At 47.6% G+C, this 17,647-nt stretch overlaps 1 protein-coding gene across 1 annotated transcript; it reads left to right on the top strand.

The window, feature by feature from the left end:
- Positions 1-4,219: 4,219 nt before the first annotated feature.
- Positions 4,220-11,573, top strand: LOC122623765 (trithorax group protein osa). Its single transcript, XM_043803088.1, has 2 exons — positions 4,220-4,892; positions 5,223-11,573. Exon 2 carries the CDS (start codon positions 5,444-5,446, stop codon positions 10,181-10,183), a length of 4,740 nt encoding a protein of 1,579 aa, XP_043659023.1. The 5' UTR covers positions 4,220-4,892; positions 5,223-5,443; the 3' UTR covers positions 10,184-11,573.
- Positions 11,574-17,647: the final 6,074 nt, after the last annotated feature.

Here is a 17,647-nt window from a genome sequence, read left to right as displayed (position 1 = left end):
GAAATAGGGCTTATGAAGTTTAATTTCCAGCGTTACAAACAACTTTATAAAATAAAGATACCCTCTGCTAGAGTATTGAAAGAAAAGAAAACTAGGCAATTTTTGCTGTGTAATTCACAATTGTCGTGTGAAGAGCAAATACTAGATAATAGCATATGTTTACATAGAAATGTACATGAGTGCATACATACATATGTATATATGTACATACATACATACATATGTCAGCCAGTCCAACATATTTGAAAGTTGTGCTAAACACATCTCTATTTGATTTTGAATATAACTATAGTTTAATGGGAAAGCTGACAAATTTAGGCACCTGAATAAAAGAATGAATTATTTAGCAAACAAAATTCAAAATTAAAGGAAGTAATGTAGTAAAAGTAATGAGTACTTACATACATACATTGTCAATTCGTGTGTGCTAATTTTAGTCTTTTAAGGCGATCTTCTTGGTTTTTTTCTACGTTTTTAGGTTCAATAGTGAAACTGCAATGGCAGACACAAAGATAATGTTTATACGGTTGGTATATACTAGTAAAATGCCCTACGAAAGAAATATCACAGCATTGAAGTCTTGCATCCTCGACGTTATGCATTGTGGAAAATTCAGTGTTACAGGTGTAAGCTGCCCACTCTGCTGCCTTCGTCCCGCGCAATTAAGAGAAAAGGGAAAAAGTGACGGCGCTGGGACTGACATATGTACGCGCTCAATTAAAAAGTCATTAACTGCGGCACACAAGTGCACAAGTTGCACGCAAAGGGACAAAAACCGAACCCGAGCGATAGAAGGACTGTGATTGACACCAGCACGCAAGATCCACCCTCGTTCCTCCCTCCTCCGACCGTCTATCTGTCCGTCCGTCCGTCCGTATAAATCTGCCGATATAGCAGAGATATATCGCTGCACGCACCTTGCAATTACCCGGTTGGAGATCGAGAATCGAGTATGGAGGCATGTGGCGCAGAGACTCGGCGTAGAATTCCTCAAGTAGCAGGGATGACAAATCCCATTCTGCAGGTGGTAGGTCCAAATTCAGGTATTCTGCGCTCGTTCAGAAGGATTTTCTAACGTTATTTCAACGTGATACTGCCATACTGGGAAATATGTTAGGATAAATACTGAATTTGAATTACAAATGTTTTAATTTAATTGATAATTTAATCGTCATTATGGTTGGAGGGAATATCATGCAATATAAATACATATAACTATTTAAAACAAAAATATATACTTATGTGAAATATAATGATTCGCGGTCTTTTAGTATATTAGACATTTTAAAGAAGTCAACTCTAGTCAATAGAGTAATATCTAACACCTTCACATTTGCCCATATAAAGGGTACATATGTGACAAGTTCCGTCTTCTGGCACTTTGTGGTTATTACATCCTATTACAGGGGATAATTAATTGCTACCATGTATCTGTATCTGCAGGCCTGAAGGGGCAGATGACCTACCTGGAACTTCTGCAACTTCTGCCACTGCAGGTCAACTGTTGCGTGCCCATAAATGCGCCATAAAATGGGCTAATCCCACTGCAGTCGACTGCATCAGCTGCAACAGTTGCATCAACTTTTGCACCAATGCTCTCCCCTCTCGCCACACCCCCTCCTCCTGCCTTTTCGCCACCTGCCACCGCAGGCAACATATGCTAACAAAACATACGTGCACATAATTCACGAAATATGTATATACAACATGTATATGTTTACATGTATGTACATATGTATGCATAAGTACATATATTATCGATTAGGGAACTACTAAAATGGGGGCAATTATGAAATGCTCAGTTCAATAATCTTTTAAATAAAGAAATAAATTATAAATTCAAAGAAACATATCCGAATAGCAACGCCAAAAGAAGGGAAAACCGTTGACCAAATAAAAATATATTTATAACAAACTAATAGGTTTCAAAAAAATCTCAAAACGGAGTTTGACTATCCCTCAGATTCGTTGGATAGCAAATCTCGGGATTCACTGCCAATCACTCATATCGCCAATCGTTTTCTCCCCCTTCCTCATTCTCCTTCTCCTCCGCTTCCACCCACTTTCGGCGTCCGTCTCGCCTGCGTCTTTGTCTTCGTCTTCGCATGCCTCTTCGTCGTTGCTTTATTGTTTTATTGTCAGTTTAGGGATTTGACAATTTGCTTGCTGATTTTTTATGACAATCATGTATGTAAATTTCGGGCCTCTCTGTCGCACTCTTCGCCGCCTGCCGCTCACTCTCGCCCTCTCTCGCTCTCTCCTCCGGGCCGACTCCAATCTAAACTCTTCCTCAAGGCCCCACGCACACAGCCGCACAGCTGTGGAGTCGTATCTGTGTGGATGCGATGGAGGTACTCGTATCTGGGCTCCATTAGCCCTCGCCTTTTCTCTTACGAGGTTTTTAAATACTTTTGGGCCATTCTCAGCTGAGCTTGATGCCCAGCTCCAGCAAAACAAGAAAAAAACGTAAAACAACTTGAAACCCCATAGTTACCTACAGATTCAAACCCTTGCTGTTGCTATTTATACCCCTTAGTTGTAGCTAGAGAGAGCATACCCGTCCGAGAGTCCAAAGATCTCTTCATATTCGGAAGTAGCTACGAGTTTACGTCATACTTACTACATACATATATCTAAATCATTTAAATAATTATGAAACATTCAAAATAATTAGCAATAATTATTTGAATATTTGATTCCCAATTATCCAATTATTTACACTGCGCATTTTGATATTCTAAGAGAGAGGTAACAGGGTATCTGTGTAGCCGAATCGCACGATTTTGCCGTTCTTTTTAAATGTAGATTAGCTTTCGTTGTCTCTCATCTCTGCACTCCCGTGTGCCCAACGCAATAAAAGTTTGGTTTATTAATTTTTTGAACGTTTTCAACCTTTACGAGACCCGTGACGTCGATAATCGCCGGTCGCCGTGTAGAAACTAGGCTAGTAGTGCGAATTGGTTTTGGCCCGGTCCAGTGAGTCAACATCTCTGACTAAGACGCACCGAGGAGTCTATTAATAAGCCGCTTTTCATAACAAGGCTGAAAGCGGGCAAAACTGAACAAGCCAAACGCTGCAACACAGCTTTAACTTGGGCAAGTAGCGATATGGTAATCAATGGATCACTAAAAGGGCCACCCAATCAGTTCCAAACTCTTAAGTCACCAGCACAAGAGTTCCTCACTGTGTTCTTTAGCAATCCACATTTTCGCCACTCAAGCTACATTTTGATATTATTACAGAGTACATAAACATTTATTTATATGGTGAGTTCTCCCATAGAGTATATGACTTCTACGAACCGCAAGAGTTTTAAACTAGAGATCGGAACGGAATAAACATTTCGAAATCCTCCCATCCTAATGAAAACAAATTTTACATTTTTAGTGCCTAGGACGGCTTAAATATGGTTCGCTGTATATATACAGAAATGCAAATACTGCGAAATAAATATACAAATAAACAATGGAAAGTCATTTTCGCATAATCAAAACTATAGATATGCAGCTAGAAATGCAATGCAGAAGCTGAGTGCTTTGTATCTTATTACAGATACAATTTACAACTGCAATACTTCCAATTTCTATGGATTGATCAGCTATTTAAATGCATTTAATGCTTAAGGTCCTTAGATTTCACTAACATTCAAGTCTTAAGAACAAAGTATAACCATTTAATTTGGATCTAATGGAATATGGTAGTTACACAGTATCTTTAACTAACCAAAACTATTTTTATATTTCAGAGAGTAGCACTTCTAAGGAGTTATAGAATATGAGCATGGCTAATCGTAGATTGTACAAGTTAGATCGCAAGTAATGCTAATTGGTGAGACTATTTGCTTGGATACTGTATCTTGAATCCGAGCTAAATCGCGTTACTCTCCATGCAAAGGGTATTGCAAAGCAAATGCAAAGGCAACGCAAAGCAAACGCAAAACCAAAAGCAAAGCAAAATCAAATGCAGCGGCGGCGACGGCGGCCGTGCGCGACAGAGACAGCGACAGCGGCGGTCGGCTGTCGGCACGCACACACACGCACGCATATAACCGAAACGCCGCCGCGCAGTGTACATAGCGCACACACACACAGCCACGCATGTGCGTCGACCGCGACGCCGCAGCCACCGTCGCCGCCGGCGTCGCTGCTGGCAGAACGGGTAGAACGAATGTGCCGCATGCACGGCGGTGTATTTGTCGGTCATTTGTATTTGGAACGCCGTAGCAGACAGAAGGACACGGGTGAAAAAGCGACGAAGCGTGCGAACGGAGTGGAGCGGCTACTTTTAGCGCCCTTTTTTGTTTCATTTTCCCCACTCACAAAACGCAACATTTTTGGCAACAACTTTTCGGCAAACCAATTGAAAAACAAACTAAACGAACTAATCGCGGCACGGGAATCAACAAAAAATTCTATTCCGATGCAATACTTGTGTTCGTAAACAATTTTTTTCTGTTCGATCCGATCCCCGATAAACGATAAACGCGAATTCCAGTGATCTTTTGGAAAAGGGCGAAGCGGAAAGCGAAGAACCCAAACCGAAAAACTCTAAATCACCGGTAAAAAAAAGTGGCGAGAGAGAGCAAGAGAGTGTGATCGGGAGAGAGTATCGCATCGCCATTCTCGCTTCCCTCGCGATTCGCAAAAACAAAATTCGAAATTCAAAATTGACCAGCATTCGTTGCGGTTCCGATATTGGTTTCTTCAGTTCAGTTCAGTTTCGTATTATTTATCAAGTCTGCTGTTGTGTGTCTTTCGTTTCGCCGAAGAAGAGAGAGCGAAAGAGAGCGCAGCAGGAGCGGTGAAGGAGAAGGAGGAGCGGAGCAGAAGGAGAAGGAGCGAAGCAGCAGTCCAAGTCCAACGAAGACGTGCCCAAAGCGAGGCGCAGATAAGTAAGAAACGCAAAAGAGAACAAAAAGGGATCTTCAGCGAGGATCCTATATTTTTTTCAAGTGTGTGTGTATGTGCGTGAGCGTCCATGTGTTAACTTCACAAACATTTGCAGTTGACATTACGTTAGCAAGGAAAAGCTATTGCATTTCCGCGATCCAAACCAAATAACAAAAGTGCCTGCGAAACCGCATCAAAGTGAAATGGACACCAAGAACCGTTAGACACCAAAAGCTTTAAAAACACTGTGTGCATGTGTTTGTTTTTTTTACGTTTGCACTCAAGTAACTTCAAACTAATAATGGTTTAAAAAATAATTGGCTTATTTTCAGTACAAATACAAAGCACAAAAACCACTAAAAACACAAAAAAAAATAACGAAACAAGAGTATATAACATAAAACCCCAAAACAAAACGATCGGCTCAGCAGAGCCAACGAAAAGTAAACAGAGGAGCAGCAGGAGCAGAGGATGCACCACTGATCCCGGAGAGCTCGAGACATGAGAAGCGGAACACCGAGCAGCCACCAAGCATCGACTTATGTAGCGGTCCATGACGAGTATTAAGACCGAGATGCCGCCCCTGCACGCGGCAGAGGCGCTCGCCTCCAGCAGTGCCACCGATAGCGGTGGGGGAGGGGGAGCAGGAGGAGGAGGATCGGGCGGACCAGGAGCGGGAGGATCGGGAGGCGTCGGCAGTGCGCCCGCCACGCCCAATGCCACAATCAGCGCCGCCGCCGACTCCAGTGATAATCAGCCCGGCACGCCGCAGCCCACGCAACAGCAACAGCAGCAACAATCGACGCAGCAACAGTTGCAGCAGCCACAATCGCAACAGCAGCAGCAGGCCATGGGTGGAGGCGATCCCCAGCAACAGCAGCAGCAGGTAACAGGCATCACCCATCAGCCATACGCCACCCACCACATGTACTCCGCATCCGGCGGACAGCAGCAGCAACAGCAGCAGATCTACGGCGGACTCTACGGCGGTGACATGCAGCAGCAGCAGGGCTACGCCAGCAGCTACATCAACAGCTACGAGCAGTTCTACCAGCAGCAACAGCAGCAGCAGCAGGGCACTGACTACGCCTTTGGCGCCGTTGGCGTTGACTACGGCAAGAGCGCCGGGGTGCGCTATCATCCCTACCTGCAGACGCCCACCTCCGGACTGGGCGGCATTCCAACGGCCAGCGCGGCACAGGAGGAGGCGGGAAGTGCGCCCAGCGCCGTCAGCACTACCACGGCGGTGGCCATGAGTCCCCGTGTGGTGAGCAGCAGCAGTCCAACGTCGACGTCCTCGCACCTGCAGCTGGGCAGCACCAGTGGCCAAACACCGGGCTCGCCAGGCGGAGCCGCCGGAAGTGCCGGATGCAAGTTGCAGTGCAAGAAGTGCGGCATCCTCACCACCAACGAGTCGGAGCTCCAGGAGCACATCGCCAACGTGCACGGGGAGTCGCCGTATGGCAGCAGCGGCTACGCCAGTTCGCCGTACATCAAGGAGGAGATGCCCACGCCACAGCCACCCGGCGGTGGATCCGCAGCGGCCAATCCCGGCGAGTTGCTCGACCTAGATTCCCAGAAGATGGTCTATCACCAGCAGTTGCTCCAGCAGCAGCAGCAGCAACAACAGCAACACGACGTGGTCGCTGGACTGCCGCTGGGCTCTCTGCCGGATCCGTTGCACTCGATGCAATCCATGCAGCAGCGCGCTCTCCACAGCTGGGAGCAGCAGCCACAGCAGACAGTGGCCTCCGTGGAGGGCCTGCCGCCGTACATGCAGCAAGGATTGGGCGTGGGGTTGGGAGTAGGGGTGGACAAGTCGCCCTACTACTCGCCAAAGCAGTCGCCCTATCACCAGTCAGCCGGCGTTGGCGGAGCCACGCTGATCAAGCAGGAGTACGGTGGACACGGACTGATCAAATCCGAGTATCCCGATTCGCAGCACTACGTGGACAAGTCCTTCGACCCCACGGCTGGCGGAGGCGGTGGAGCGGAACTGTGCGCCAGCGTGGCCACTAGTCCGGCGGAGTTCCCTAGCACCACTACGGGTGGACCCGGGCAGGAGAGCGCGGCGGGTGCGGCGCCAGGAGGTGGATATCGCGGTTTCGAGCCGCCCAGTTCCAGCTCTGTGCTGCCGGCCAACAGCCTGACGGCCAAGGCAGCCACCTGGAAGTCGAACGAGGCGCGCCGTCCCAAAACGTACAACTGCACGGCCTGCAACAAGTGGTTCACCAGCTCGGGCCACCTGAAGCGCCACTACAACACGACGCTGCACAAGAATGCGGTGAAGTCGAGCGGCCAGCCGGATCCAGCCACCCTGCCCATATCGGCGCACCACCATCCCGCTCGCGACCCGGTGACGAAGCCCAGTCGCAGGGGCAATGCCGCAGCCGCTGCGGCCGCCGCTGCAGCTGCCGCCTCGGCCAGCGGTCAGGGTCAGCAGCAACAGCCGCCGCCACCACCACCGCCGGCCAATGTGCCACCCCCGGAGCCGCCCAGAAGTCCGCCCGAGTATGGCGGAGGAGGCGGCTTGGGCGTGGGAGCGATGGGCGGCGCTGCCATGTCGCAGTACTCGGCCTCACCCTCGCCCACACAGCAGCAGCAGCACCACCTCAACCACCATCAGCAGCAGGCCAACGGCTATGCTAATGGCACCGCCAATGGCTATGGCTACATGCAGCAACAAGTGCAATCCACGACAAACGCTTCACCACAGCACGCTTCCAACAACAACAGCAGCAACCAGCAGCAGCAGCAACAACAGCAGCACCACCAGCAGCAGATGCCGCAGCACCACAACTCCGTTTTGAACGGTCACCCAAACGGGCTAGCAGGTCCCTCCGCCCCACACAACAACAACACCACCCAAATGCCGTCCTCCCAAATGAGGGGCCTGCTGAACGAAACAACAACCACGCCGCCACCAACAACAACAACCCGAGCACCACAAATCACAACAACAGCAATAGCAACAACAACGGCGGCCACCACGGTAGCTATAAAGAGCGAGCAAATGGAGGACAGCAACCACACCCACACCCACACACACACGCATCCCAATCACAGTCTCAGCCAGGACAGGAGCCACAGCAGCAGCAGCAGCAGCTCAATGGCCACGGAGGAGGCGGAGGAGCAGGAGCTGCGGGATCAGGAGCAGGCGGACGATCACCTGCATCAGCATCAGCAGGCGTCGCAGCAGTATCTGCTGGCGGCGCGCCACTACCACAGCAGCACGCCCAACACGCTCAGCAGCAGCAACACCAATCCCAGCACGCCCAGCAGCAACTCGCCCCATACTATCTACCGGCAGGAGCAGCAGGGAACGGATTTCTCGCGCACCACCCCGCCGCCGCAGCCGCTGCCGCCTATGGGAATGCTGCCGCCTATGGCAATGGACTACAACATGCTGGCTTTGGATATGCCCATGCCCATGCCCACGCTCATGCACAGCAATATGCTGCAGTGCAGCAGCACCAGCACCACGCCGCTAGCTACTACCACCACCACCAGTATGCCGGACACTATGCAGCCGCCGCAGCAGCAGCTGGTGCACCACTACCAGGCGGTGCTCCACCCGCTCCATCAGCAGCTGGGGGAGCAGCACCAGCGCCAGGAGGAGGATCATCATCAGCAGCAGCGGGAGCTTCACCAACTGGATCAGCAGCAGCAGCAGCAGGCGTTAATCCTGGCGGACAGTTTGCCGCACAGCAGCAGTTCGCCCACCAGCAGCTCCCCACCGCCCACCATGCCCATGCCGCTCACCACCATCACAGCGCCGCAGCTGCTGCCGCTGCAGCCGCCGCCGCCGCACATCACCAGCACCATGCCCATGCCGCCCACCATGCACATGCCCATCATGCCGCCGCCGCCGCAATGCTACCAGCAGCTGCAGCCGCTGGACCCCACAATGAGCTATCACACTATTATTGGTAGTGGCCCGGAGGCGCATGCCGCAGCCGCCGGCGGTGGCTACACCAACCAAATCACCACCAGCGATGGCCAAATCCTGCAGCTGATGCCAACCTCCCTGTTCGCGCCCTATGCCCCGCTCTCGCCGTACTCGGTGGCCGCCCAGCGGTCCCCGCAGGAGGGCGACCTGCCGCCAGTCCACACACTCACCACGGCCCTGCACGCCCATCAGCAGGGCGGGCAACAGGAGGCGCAGACGCCAACGCTGACTGTGCTCTCCACGCCCTACTCGCCCACAGTGAGCAGCTCGCGGGCCACTCCCGCGCTGGAAATGGACATGGCCACGCTCATGCAGCACCAGCAGGACTACGAGATGGAGCAGTACCAGATGCAGCACCAGCAGTTGGAGCAGCTGCAGCAGCACCAGCAGCAACTGGACCATCAGCAGCAGCAACAGATCCTGGCGGATCAGACCCAATCGATGGCCCAGCAGCCGCTGACCAAGAAGCGGCGTGGCGGCAACGCAACACCATCGACGACGAAGCGACGGCGGAACAGCAGCGTCGGATCGACGTCGCCGCACTCGACCACCCTGCCCTCGGGACGGATCAAGTGTCTGGAGTGCGACAAGGAGTTCACCAAGAACTGCTACCTCACGCAGCACAACAAGAGCTTCCACTCCGGTGAGTACCCGTTTCGCTGTCAGAAGTGCGGCAAGCGCTTTCAGAGCGAGGATGTCTACACCACGCACCTGGGTCGCCACCGCACCCAGGACAAGCCGCACAAGTGCGAGCTGTGCCCCAAGCAGTTCCACCACAAGACGGATCTGCGCCGACACGTGGAGGCCATCCACACGGGGCTGAAGCAGCACATGTGCGACATCTGCGAGAAGGGCTTCTGTCGCAAGGATCATCTGCGCAAGCACCTCGAGACGCACAACCGGCCGCGGGTGGTGGGCAAGAAGTCCGCCGCGGCAGCAGCCGCCGCAGCAGCCACTGCCACGGCGGGATTGGGTGGTGTTTCAGCCGCCGGCTCCATCAAGGCGGCATTCGCTCGCTCGCTAACGGTGACGGCTGTGAGCAGTGAGCCAGGCGCAGGAGTTGCCGTGCCCTCAGCTCCTGCCCCTGCTCCTGCATCTGCTCTTGTCCAGTCCGTCAATCCCAGTCTGGCTTCCAGCCTCAGTCTGAAGCGGCACATCGACGATGTGGCCGCCGACGACGACAGTCTGCTGGAGGAGGACGAGGATGAGATGGAGATGGAAATGGAGATGGATATGTTGGAGGAGGAAGATGAGGAGGAGCTGGGCGATCACCACATGATAATCAAGGGCGAGTACGCGCCGGAGGAGTTTCAGATGATCGAGAAGAGCATAGAGCTGTACTGAATAGTGGGCAGGCCAGAATCTGGGTTTTGAAATGCTCCTGGGCTTTGAGCTTGGCGGGATCGAAGGAGCGGACGATCAGAGGGCAACTGAGCGCGGCTTGGGCTGCGGGCGCAGCTGGAGCGGCTCTGCAGTTGAGTGTCCTGTTCGGGTCAGGCCAGTCGGTCGATGAAGCAGCTTAGTTGTTCCGATTCAACTTGAACGAGTTTCGCCCCGTGCTCGTTAAGAAAACACACTTTGTTGCTTGGCAGGCAATAATTCGCTGTCTTGGCCGTTTCCCTCGTTAAATTGATATGTTTTTTTGTTTTTTTTTATTCCTCTGGGGGGTAAACACGAAAGTACTTAGAATTGATCGCAAAGCCGCAGCATTTCAATAACTTAGACAGCAGGCCACTCCTTGGCTCGTATCACCTTAGCATCGTAACGATCGTATCGAAGTGCCGAAGTGCCACCCACCGCGCCACAATCCAATCCAATCAAATCAATCCATTCATTCCTGTAATTTGTAGTGAGTCTGCCATATGTGTGAAACGATTGAAAGACAGCCAGAATTCCTAATTGTTGTAGCAGCAAATTATTTAATTTTATTTGTATGTTAAAACTGTATTATTATTATTTGTACTCTAGCTACTATTACGCTCCTTATTTGTAAAGCCTTATCATTACGTGTAAACCTAAACCATCAAGTATACCTCAGCAAACAGCAGTCCACGAAACGCTTAAAATCAGGGCGCCTATATATATATATAGATATATAGATATTTATAAATATTCCATTTTACATGTGTAAACACTAGTTTTAGCACTTTTTTTTGCCGTATTTTAATTTGTAACTTGTTTTAACTATTATTTGATTATTGATTATGTTTTGTAATCGGGAGAAACAAACACACAAATGCCATATACACGATATGTAAACTAAAAATCAGCAACTATATGCCAATTGATATATATATATATGTATATATATATATACTATATCTAGTTACTAGACCAACGCATAACAACACACACATATGTACCCGCATATACATATATGTTAGCCTTAAAAACGCCAAATTGTCATAGCAAAGGAAACAAAAGAAACGCAAAAGCAAAAGCAAAAGCAAATGGAAATGGAAAAACGAAGCAACTCTCAAGAAAATGCGAATCAGGGATATTATTATGTTTCTAAGCCACAAACGCACGCACTTGTTCGCGTATTATTATACCTATATATTTATTACGATTAGTTGCCCCTAACTTATGTTCCACCAATAAAACCAATTGTAATTATTTAACATTTTCATTTGATCCCCATCGTAAGCCCCATCTTCCCATCTCCAAAACCCTCCGCATTTTGTTTGTAATTATTTTTTTTTACCTTACTTGTTAACCAATATAATGCTTTCCCCCTTGGCACGCCTACAATTTTTTTTCAATGACAAATATAAAACAAAACCAAAAAAAGTGAAAATTACGCAAATTATGTTTTTCTTTCATTTCATTTGATTTCATTGGATTGCATATTATTATTATTGTTATTATTATTATGCAGCTTGTTTTATTTTTCAGTTTGGCATAGTTTGGATGTAACGATTATGTGGATTCTTCAGTTTTGCAGACCATGTTTTTCTTTCGCCTGAAATTGCCGGCCAAACCGTTGGCCATAAAATGTTGAACAAATGTGTGTTGGTGTGTGTGTTGCTTCTCTCTTTCGTTTTTCTTAATTATTTTTGTAGAAATTCATTGTTGTTCCTGTTGTTCTTCGCAGCTAGTTCCAAAGAAATTACGTGCGTGTCTTTAATATTTATTTTTCGACGCCGTTTCTTCTGCCCCCCGCTTTTCAGTCCGCAGTTTCTGATTCAGTTGTTGAGGTTGAGTTTGAGAATCGGAATCCGAATCCGAATACGAATACGAATACGAATACGAAACCGAATCCGCATCCGAATTCGTAGTTCGTAGTTCGCCTGAGATACAAGGCATTTCAGTGAGGCTCAATTTTTGCGAAGAAAGAGGCGCAGCAGAAGCGCCGATTGGCGGGCAGAATGAGGCAGAAGCGGGCCAGAGACATGTGTAGATACAAAAATACGCGTCGCTTGTGTGTGGCAACCGGCTGTCCTGCTGCCCTGTTGCTCCGCTGCCGCCGCAGGATCCTCGGCACAAAGGACTCCGCCATCCTTGCGCTGCAGCACCACACCATTCCATTCTAGATGGATCGCATGCGATCTGGCTTTTCGCAGCGTGAAAACATTGCGCCAACACATGTTCGAGTATCTGTATCTCTTGCTCCGCATTGCCTCCTCCCCTCTCTTTCCGGGGGGCGAACGAAAAGTACGAGATGTGCTCGGCGTATAGATCGGAAAACACGAAGCCCAGGGGTGCAAATAGACCCAGATACAATTTATGTATAAGTATGTGCACGCACATACACAGGGAATTGGCAAGCAGCATGGCCATTTGGGTGTCAATCTGGGTTGCATAGCAACCAAATAGGATTTCCAACGCCTCTTCCTCCAATTATGTCATGCTAAACGTTGAGTCGTTGCACAAGACCAAACTATTATTGAGGGATTAACTTTATACCGAATGTTCTGCAAAATTAGTCTTTATTGTGTTTTCTAATCAAGCGTACTTTATTGTTTACCACATCCCAGATACTTTTACTCTATTAAAATGGTTGTTTAAAATGACTAATTATTTTAAATGTGGAAAAGGTTCAAATTCGTACATCTTGAGAGTATCTTTGGTTATAAGAGAAGGTAATTCGAACTTAGTGGAGTATTTTGAATTTAAATTTTTGTTTGTTTTCTACAAACTACTTCAATAGGATCGATCGCTTAGGATCAGTTCCCAGCTTTAATAGATACATTATAAAGATACTATTTCTAGTTTGTAACGACTTCAATGAATCAGCTGGAGTAGCCGAATAGCAAAAGGTACCCCTGTCTATGGGGCTTTGCAATTGGGGACCGCGCGAAGTGGCTCCAAGTTTGCCGGCATTGTGGCGGCTTTTGGACATTTTCAAAGATTTTTTGGGGGCTGCGCTTGCGCGACACTCGACACTCGAAGCAAAGGCAAAAGCAATAGCAGTGGAAAGAAGGCAAAAGCAAAAGCAGCAACAACAACAACAATAACACCAGTTGCGGCAGCAGCAACAATTGTGGCTATGCCATCATAACGCTGCCCTCCCCCTCCCCCACCTCCTCCTCCTCGTCGTCTTCTGCTGCTTGGTCTTCTTGCGGCGTTTGGCGCGCATCAGTGTGCGTGTGTGGTGTCCGTATCCGTGTGTCTGTGTATCTGTGTCCCGCCGCCTGTGTATCTGCATCTGTGTTTGTATCTTCTACTCGATTTTCGGTGCCCGTGCGTTTCTTGGTTTCTTGGTTTTTGTTTGTTGAACATAAAAACTGGTTTCCTGTACATATGCTCATCCAGCAACAAACCATCTGTAATTTTAATTTTTCGGCAAGATGTTGCGCTCAGTTGCTGCCTCCCTCTTTCGCCGTTTCTATCTTCTCGCTCTCCTCGTTTTCGTATTCGTATTCGTATTCGTTTTCGTTTTCTTGTGTTTTTCGGCAGAGATTTTGATCGGGTATCCAGGTAGAAATTGTCTACCTTCGTGTCCGTTTGCCCCAGTGTGTGCGTGTGTATCTTGTAGATACATTCGTACCCTCGAAAGACAGTAGATCGCCCCGTCTCGCTCGCACACGCCAGTGTAATCCTTGAAATGTGCGCTCGTTCTCTCTCTCTGTCACTCCCTCTCTGCCTCTCCCTCCATCCCTTTTGTGCTGTTCTTTTCTTGGCCTCTGCGCCTGTTTCCACCGATTCTTCAGCTATACGGTACGGGTATATATGTACAGCGTTAGCACTTACCATGATTCATAGTTATACACACACAGATCGCTCGAAGGAAAGAATCTTCCTTTGAAAAGCAAAAAACAAAAAAAATGAAATAAATAAATATGTATATATCTGTGCATGTGTATACACCACATACATGAGTATGTATGTCTGTGGATTGAAAACATCTCGCACAATACACAATAGGTTCGCCTTGACAGGCTTTTGTGTCTTTGTTGTGCAGAAGGAAGCAGCTAAAAGGAAGGCACTATACTATTCAAAAGTGAGGCAACCACAACCGAAGCCGAAAACTGAAAACTGAAAACCAAAAACCGAAAACCGAAAACCCAAAATTGTGCTATATGATCGATGTGCAAATTTCGCATTCAACTTCTCCCTATTCCTCTGCCTCTTGTGCGGCTCAGAAGACAGAAGACCCGTCTTGCAGAGCCACAGCCCCTTCTTCCCACGCGATTCTCGAAACATGTGTGATGTGCTCACTTCCTTGCCTCTTTCCTCTTCGACGACTGTGTTTACATTTCTGGCCGGGATGGGGTGTGGGTTCCCCGCGCCGGGATAACTGTTCTTTTGTATTTGCTCTTCTCAGGGTCACCCCTGCATCTCCACCTCCTGTCCGGAGGTGTTGTTCCCCCAATTCCCGAATCCGCTGTCCATCTAGAAACCAGTAGCTGTGCACCACAGAGTTTACAGTTCTGAGTGGGCAAAGATCTTGGGTCTTGGCTGCATTTGGCTTTCATTTACTACAATATTTCTTTTAGGACAAATACACTTGTGCAGAGTATCTATTTGCCAACTTCATTGTCTATCTTTCTTATACTAGCAGTTGACAAGCAAAGAGATGTGCTGATTTGGATAAAAAAAGCACCAGCTAACAAAATCCCAAAGCAATCACATGGTCTTGCTTGATTTCACGACCTCAATTGGAGGAAAAGGTTAAGTTGGAACTGTCAAAAAGCTACGGCTCCGCTGACATCTAACACAGGAACTCAATCAAATTAGCCCTCGGAAAAATGGAAATTAGCCCAGTGCCCACCCCCATTGCACACCCTCCTCATTTTCTGGTGTGCGAAATGTTCTTCTTTCCGGGGAAATGTACAATTTTCCAGCGTTTTTTTAAAGGTTTTGATAGGTTTTCCCCCCCTCCCGTTTTGACTTTGGCTTAGACTGAGAAATTTCTTTTTTAATTACCAAACATTTGACAGCATCCTAAAATGCTTATTGTGTTCCACATCTACATATATGTATGTATGTATGTGCTGTGTGTGTATTCATGAAAGGCTCTACACACAGCGTCTTGGCTGTTGTTAACCATTTCTCGCTTTCATTTCGGGCATGTGTGCGAGCACTAGAAGAAACCAACCCCCGAGCTACGGTCTTAGATATTTGATTTCCAAAATTCAATGACAAACGGCAAGAACAACAACAGGAACTCGAAGGCCAAGAGATGCGAGCGGACCAAGATGACAGGATAGCATGGCCGCCGCATCATCATCGGCATCATTATGATTATCGTTTCGGCTCGCCTCGGCTCGGCTAAACATTGTTTCGAGCATCTGCCGTGTCTGGCCAAGAATGCGAGCGTCTGTCTAGAACCTTAATTACGCCGCTTGGAAAATGGCCAGATATAGATACAGATACCAATACATGCACAGATACAGTCGCAAGGTTCTAAGTATCTAGGCGTAGTTCCTTCCTACAGCAAAACAGGAGAGATCGTAGGATCTGAAAAATAGTATAGGTACACAGTAATCGCCTGCAAAATGAATTTACAAAGGACTATATAATTTGAATGCACTTGTCCGGCAGGCAATGAGTAAAAGTCGGAGCTGTTTCCGCATATAATAAATTAATCCTAACTAAGGATCATTCTGTTATTAGAATGCATATAATAACAATTATTATATTTGCATGCTGAAACTAAATATAAATATATCGACCAAAATAAGTGGGAATCTAAAACTAGAGCTCCAAACAAACACATATTTTTGCGAGTATGCTTTTGGGGTTATCTGTTCATCTAACTGGCTAATTTTTAGCCATTTCGCTGCTAGCTTGCCTTAATTACTGCTAATTAATTGTGTTGGTCTTTAGCCATTTCACTGCATTCCCTATTTAAGTAACACTGTTGTGTTTATATTTAAGCTACAGGAAGAGTATTTATGGATAGAAAGAACTCGCATCCGTAGGTCTAAAAATAGAGTAACTCAATGGCTACCACTTCCTTGCTACTCGCACAGCTTGATCCTCTCGGAATATGGCTCATACATATATCCCTGCTTTATCAGTTTTATCAGCCCAAGTCGATTGGCCGCTAACTGTATATTGAAAAGGCCCGGTGGGAATTCAAAACAAAAGACTTAGGCAACGAACTTGCTAACGAACTTCGCATCCTCGGCGAAAAGTATGCGCTCAGCGGCGGGATGGGGGATGCGGGGCAAGGTGTCGAGCTCTGGGGCATTTCAAAATCTGAAATGATAAATGGGGAGCAGGGGCGGAGCTGGATGGGCGGGGCAGTGGTGCTGCCGCATGGCAAAAATGAGAAAAAAAGGGAAAAATAAAAATAAAAAACGAGGAGCGTCATCAAATGGCGCACAGCTGCGTCGTCAAGCGAAAATCAACAACGCCGTGTTTTTCGACCGTCCAGAAATTGTTGCTACATTTCGAAGCTTCACTTCATGTGTGTGTCCTAATTCCAATTCAGACGAAATTTTGTCTCACAATCAGTTAGAAACAAAAAAAAACCAAAAAAACCAAAAAACAACGACGACAGCAAGAAGTAAAGTAAAACAAAATAAATCTTTTTGAGCCCCGAAACGAAGCAGCGACTGAGTTTCTGAGTTTCAACCAAAACAACAAAACTTAACTATGGCCAAAACATTTTGTTGTTGTTGGTCTTTTCGCTTTTATTTTTTGTATTTCTGTGCCTTGTTGCTGTCGGCGCTTTATCCGATTTTGTGTTGTTGCTGCTGTTCTCCTCTCCGCTCCGCTCCGCTCCGCTCCTCCTGTATTTTTTATGACGAGTTTCCGCTAATTGCTGATGCGCTGCAGATTAACTGAACTGAAGCCCGGCGATCCAGCGATCCAGCGATCCGGCAACCAAACTCCGAAATCCGAAATCCAGCCAGCCAAGATAAATGGCTGGAATGGCATAGAGATAGACGGCGTGGGAGGGGGCTTCTGGGTCGCATTGGGGATAGAAAAGGCCAAGCCGCATTGCATGACTCTAGCTCGAAAAGCTCCAAAAGTTACACGGATAGACCAAATTAAAGAACTGCTATATTAGCTTTAATTAAATAGAAAACGAAATAGAACGATTCGAGTTGCGATACTAGAGGTCTGCTTCTGCTTCATTCACAGACCAAACAAAAACGGGGTGTGGAAAGGTTACTTATATCCAATAACTGTCCTTTAACCAGTTCAGTTCGTAAATCTTAATTCTTAATTTCAAATTGATTGCCTTTGAATAGAATTCATGAAAGTTGTAATTAGGGTTGTGATTTAGGATTTCGCCGCGATTTCTCGCCGTGTATAATCTAAGCCTTGGTGTGACGCATGCATACACACATCAAAATGTAAGAAGAAGACGGCCGAGCTGAAATTAAAAAAAAAAAGGAAAAAAATCAAGGC

This window comes from Drosophila teissieri, chromosome X (genome assembly GCF_016746235.2).
Source record: "Drosophila teissieri strain GT53w chromosome X, Prin_Dtei_1.1, whole genome shotgun sequence".
Classification (NCBI taxonomy): domain Eukaryota; kingdom Metazoa; phylum Arthropoda; class Insecta; order Diptera; family Drosophilidae; genus Drosophila; species Drosophila teissieri.
Note: the sequence above shows the minus strand (reverse complement) of the source record. Positions and strands in the feature narration are given on the sequence as shown.

Coding starts and splice junctions, on each gene's coding strand:
- LOC122623765 (XM_043803088.1), top strand. CDS start 5,444: ATGACGAGTATTAAGACCGAGATGCCGCCCCTGCACGCGGCAGAGGCG.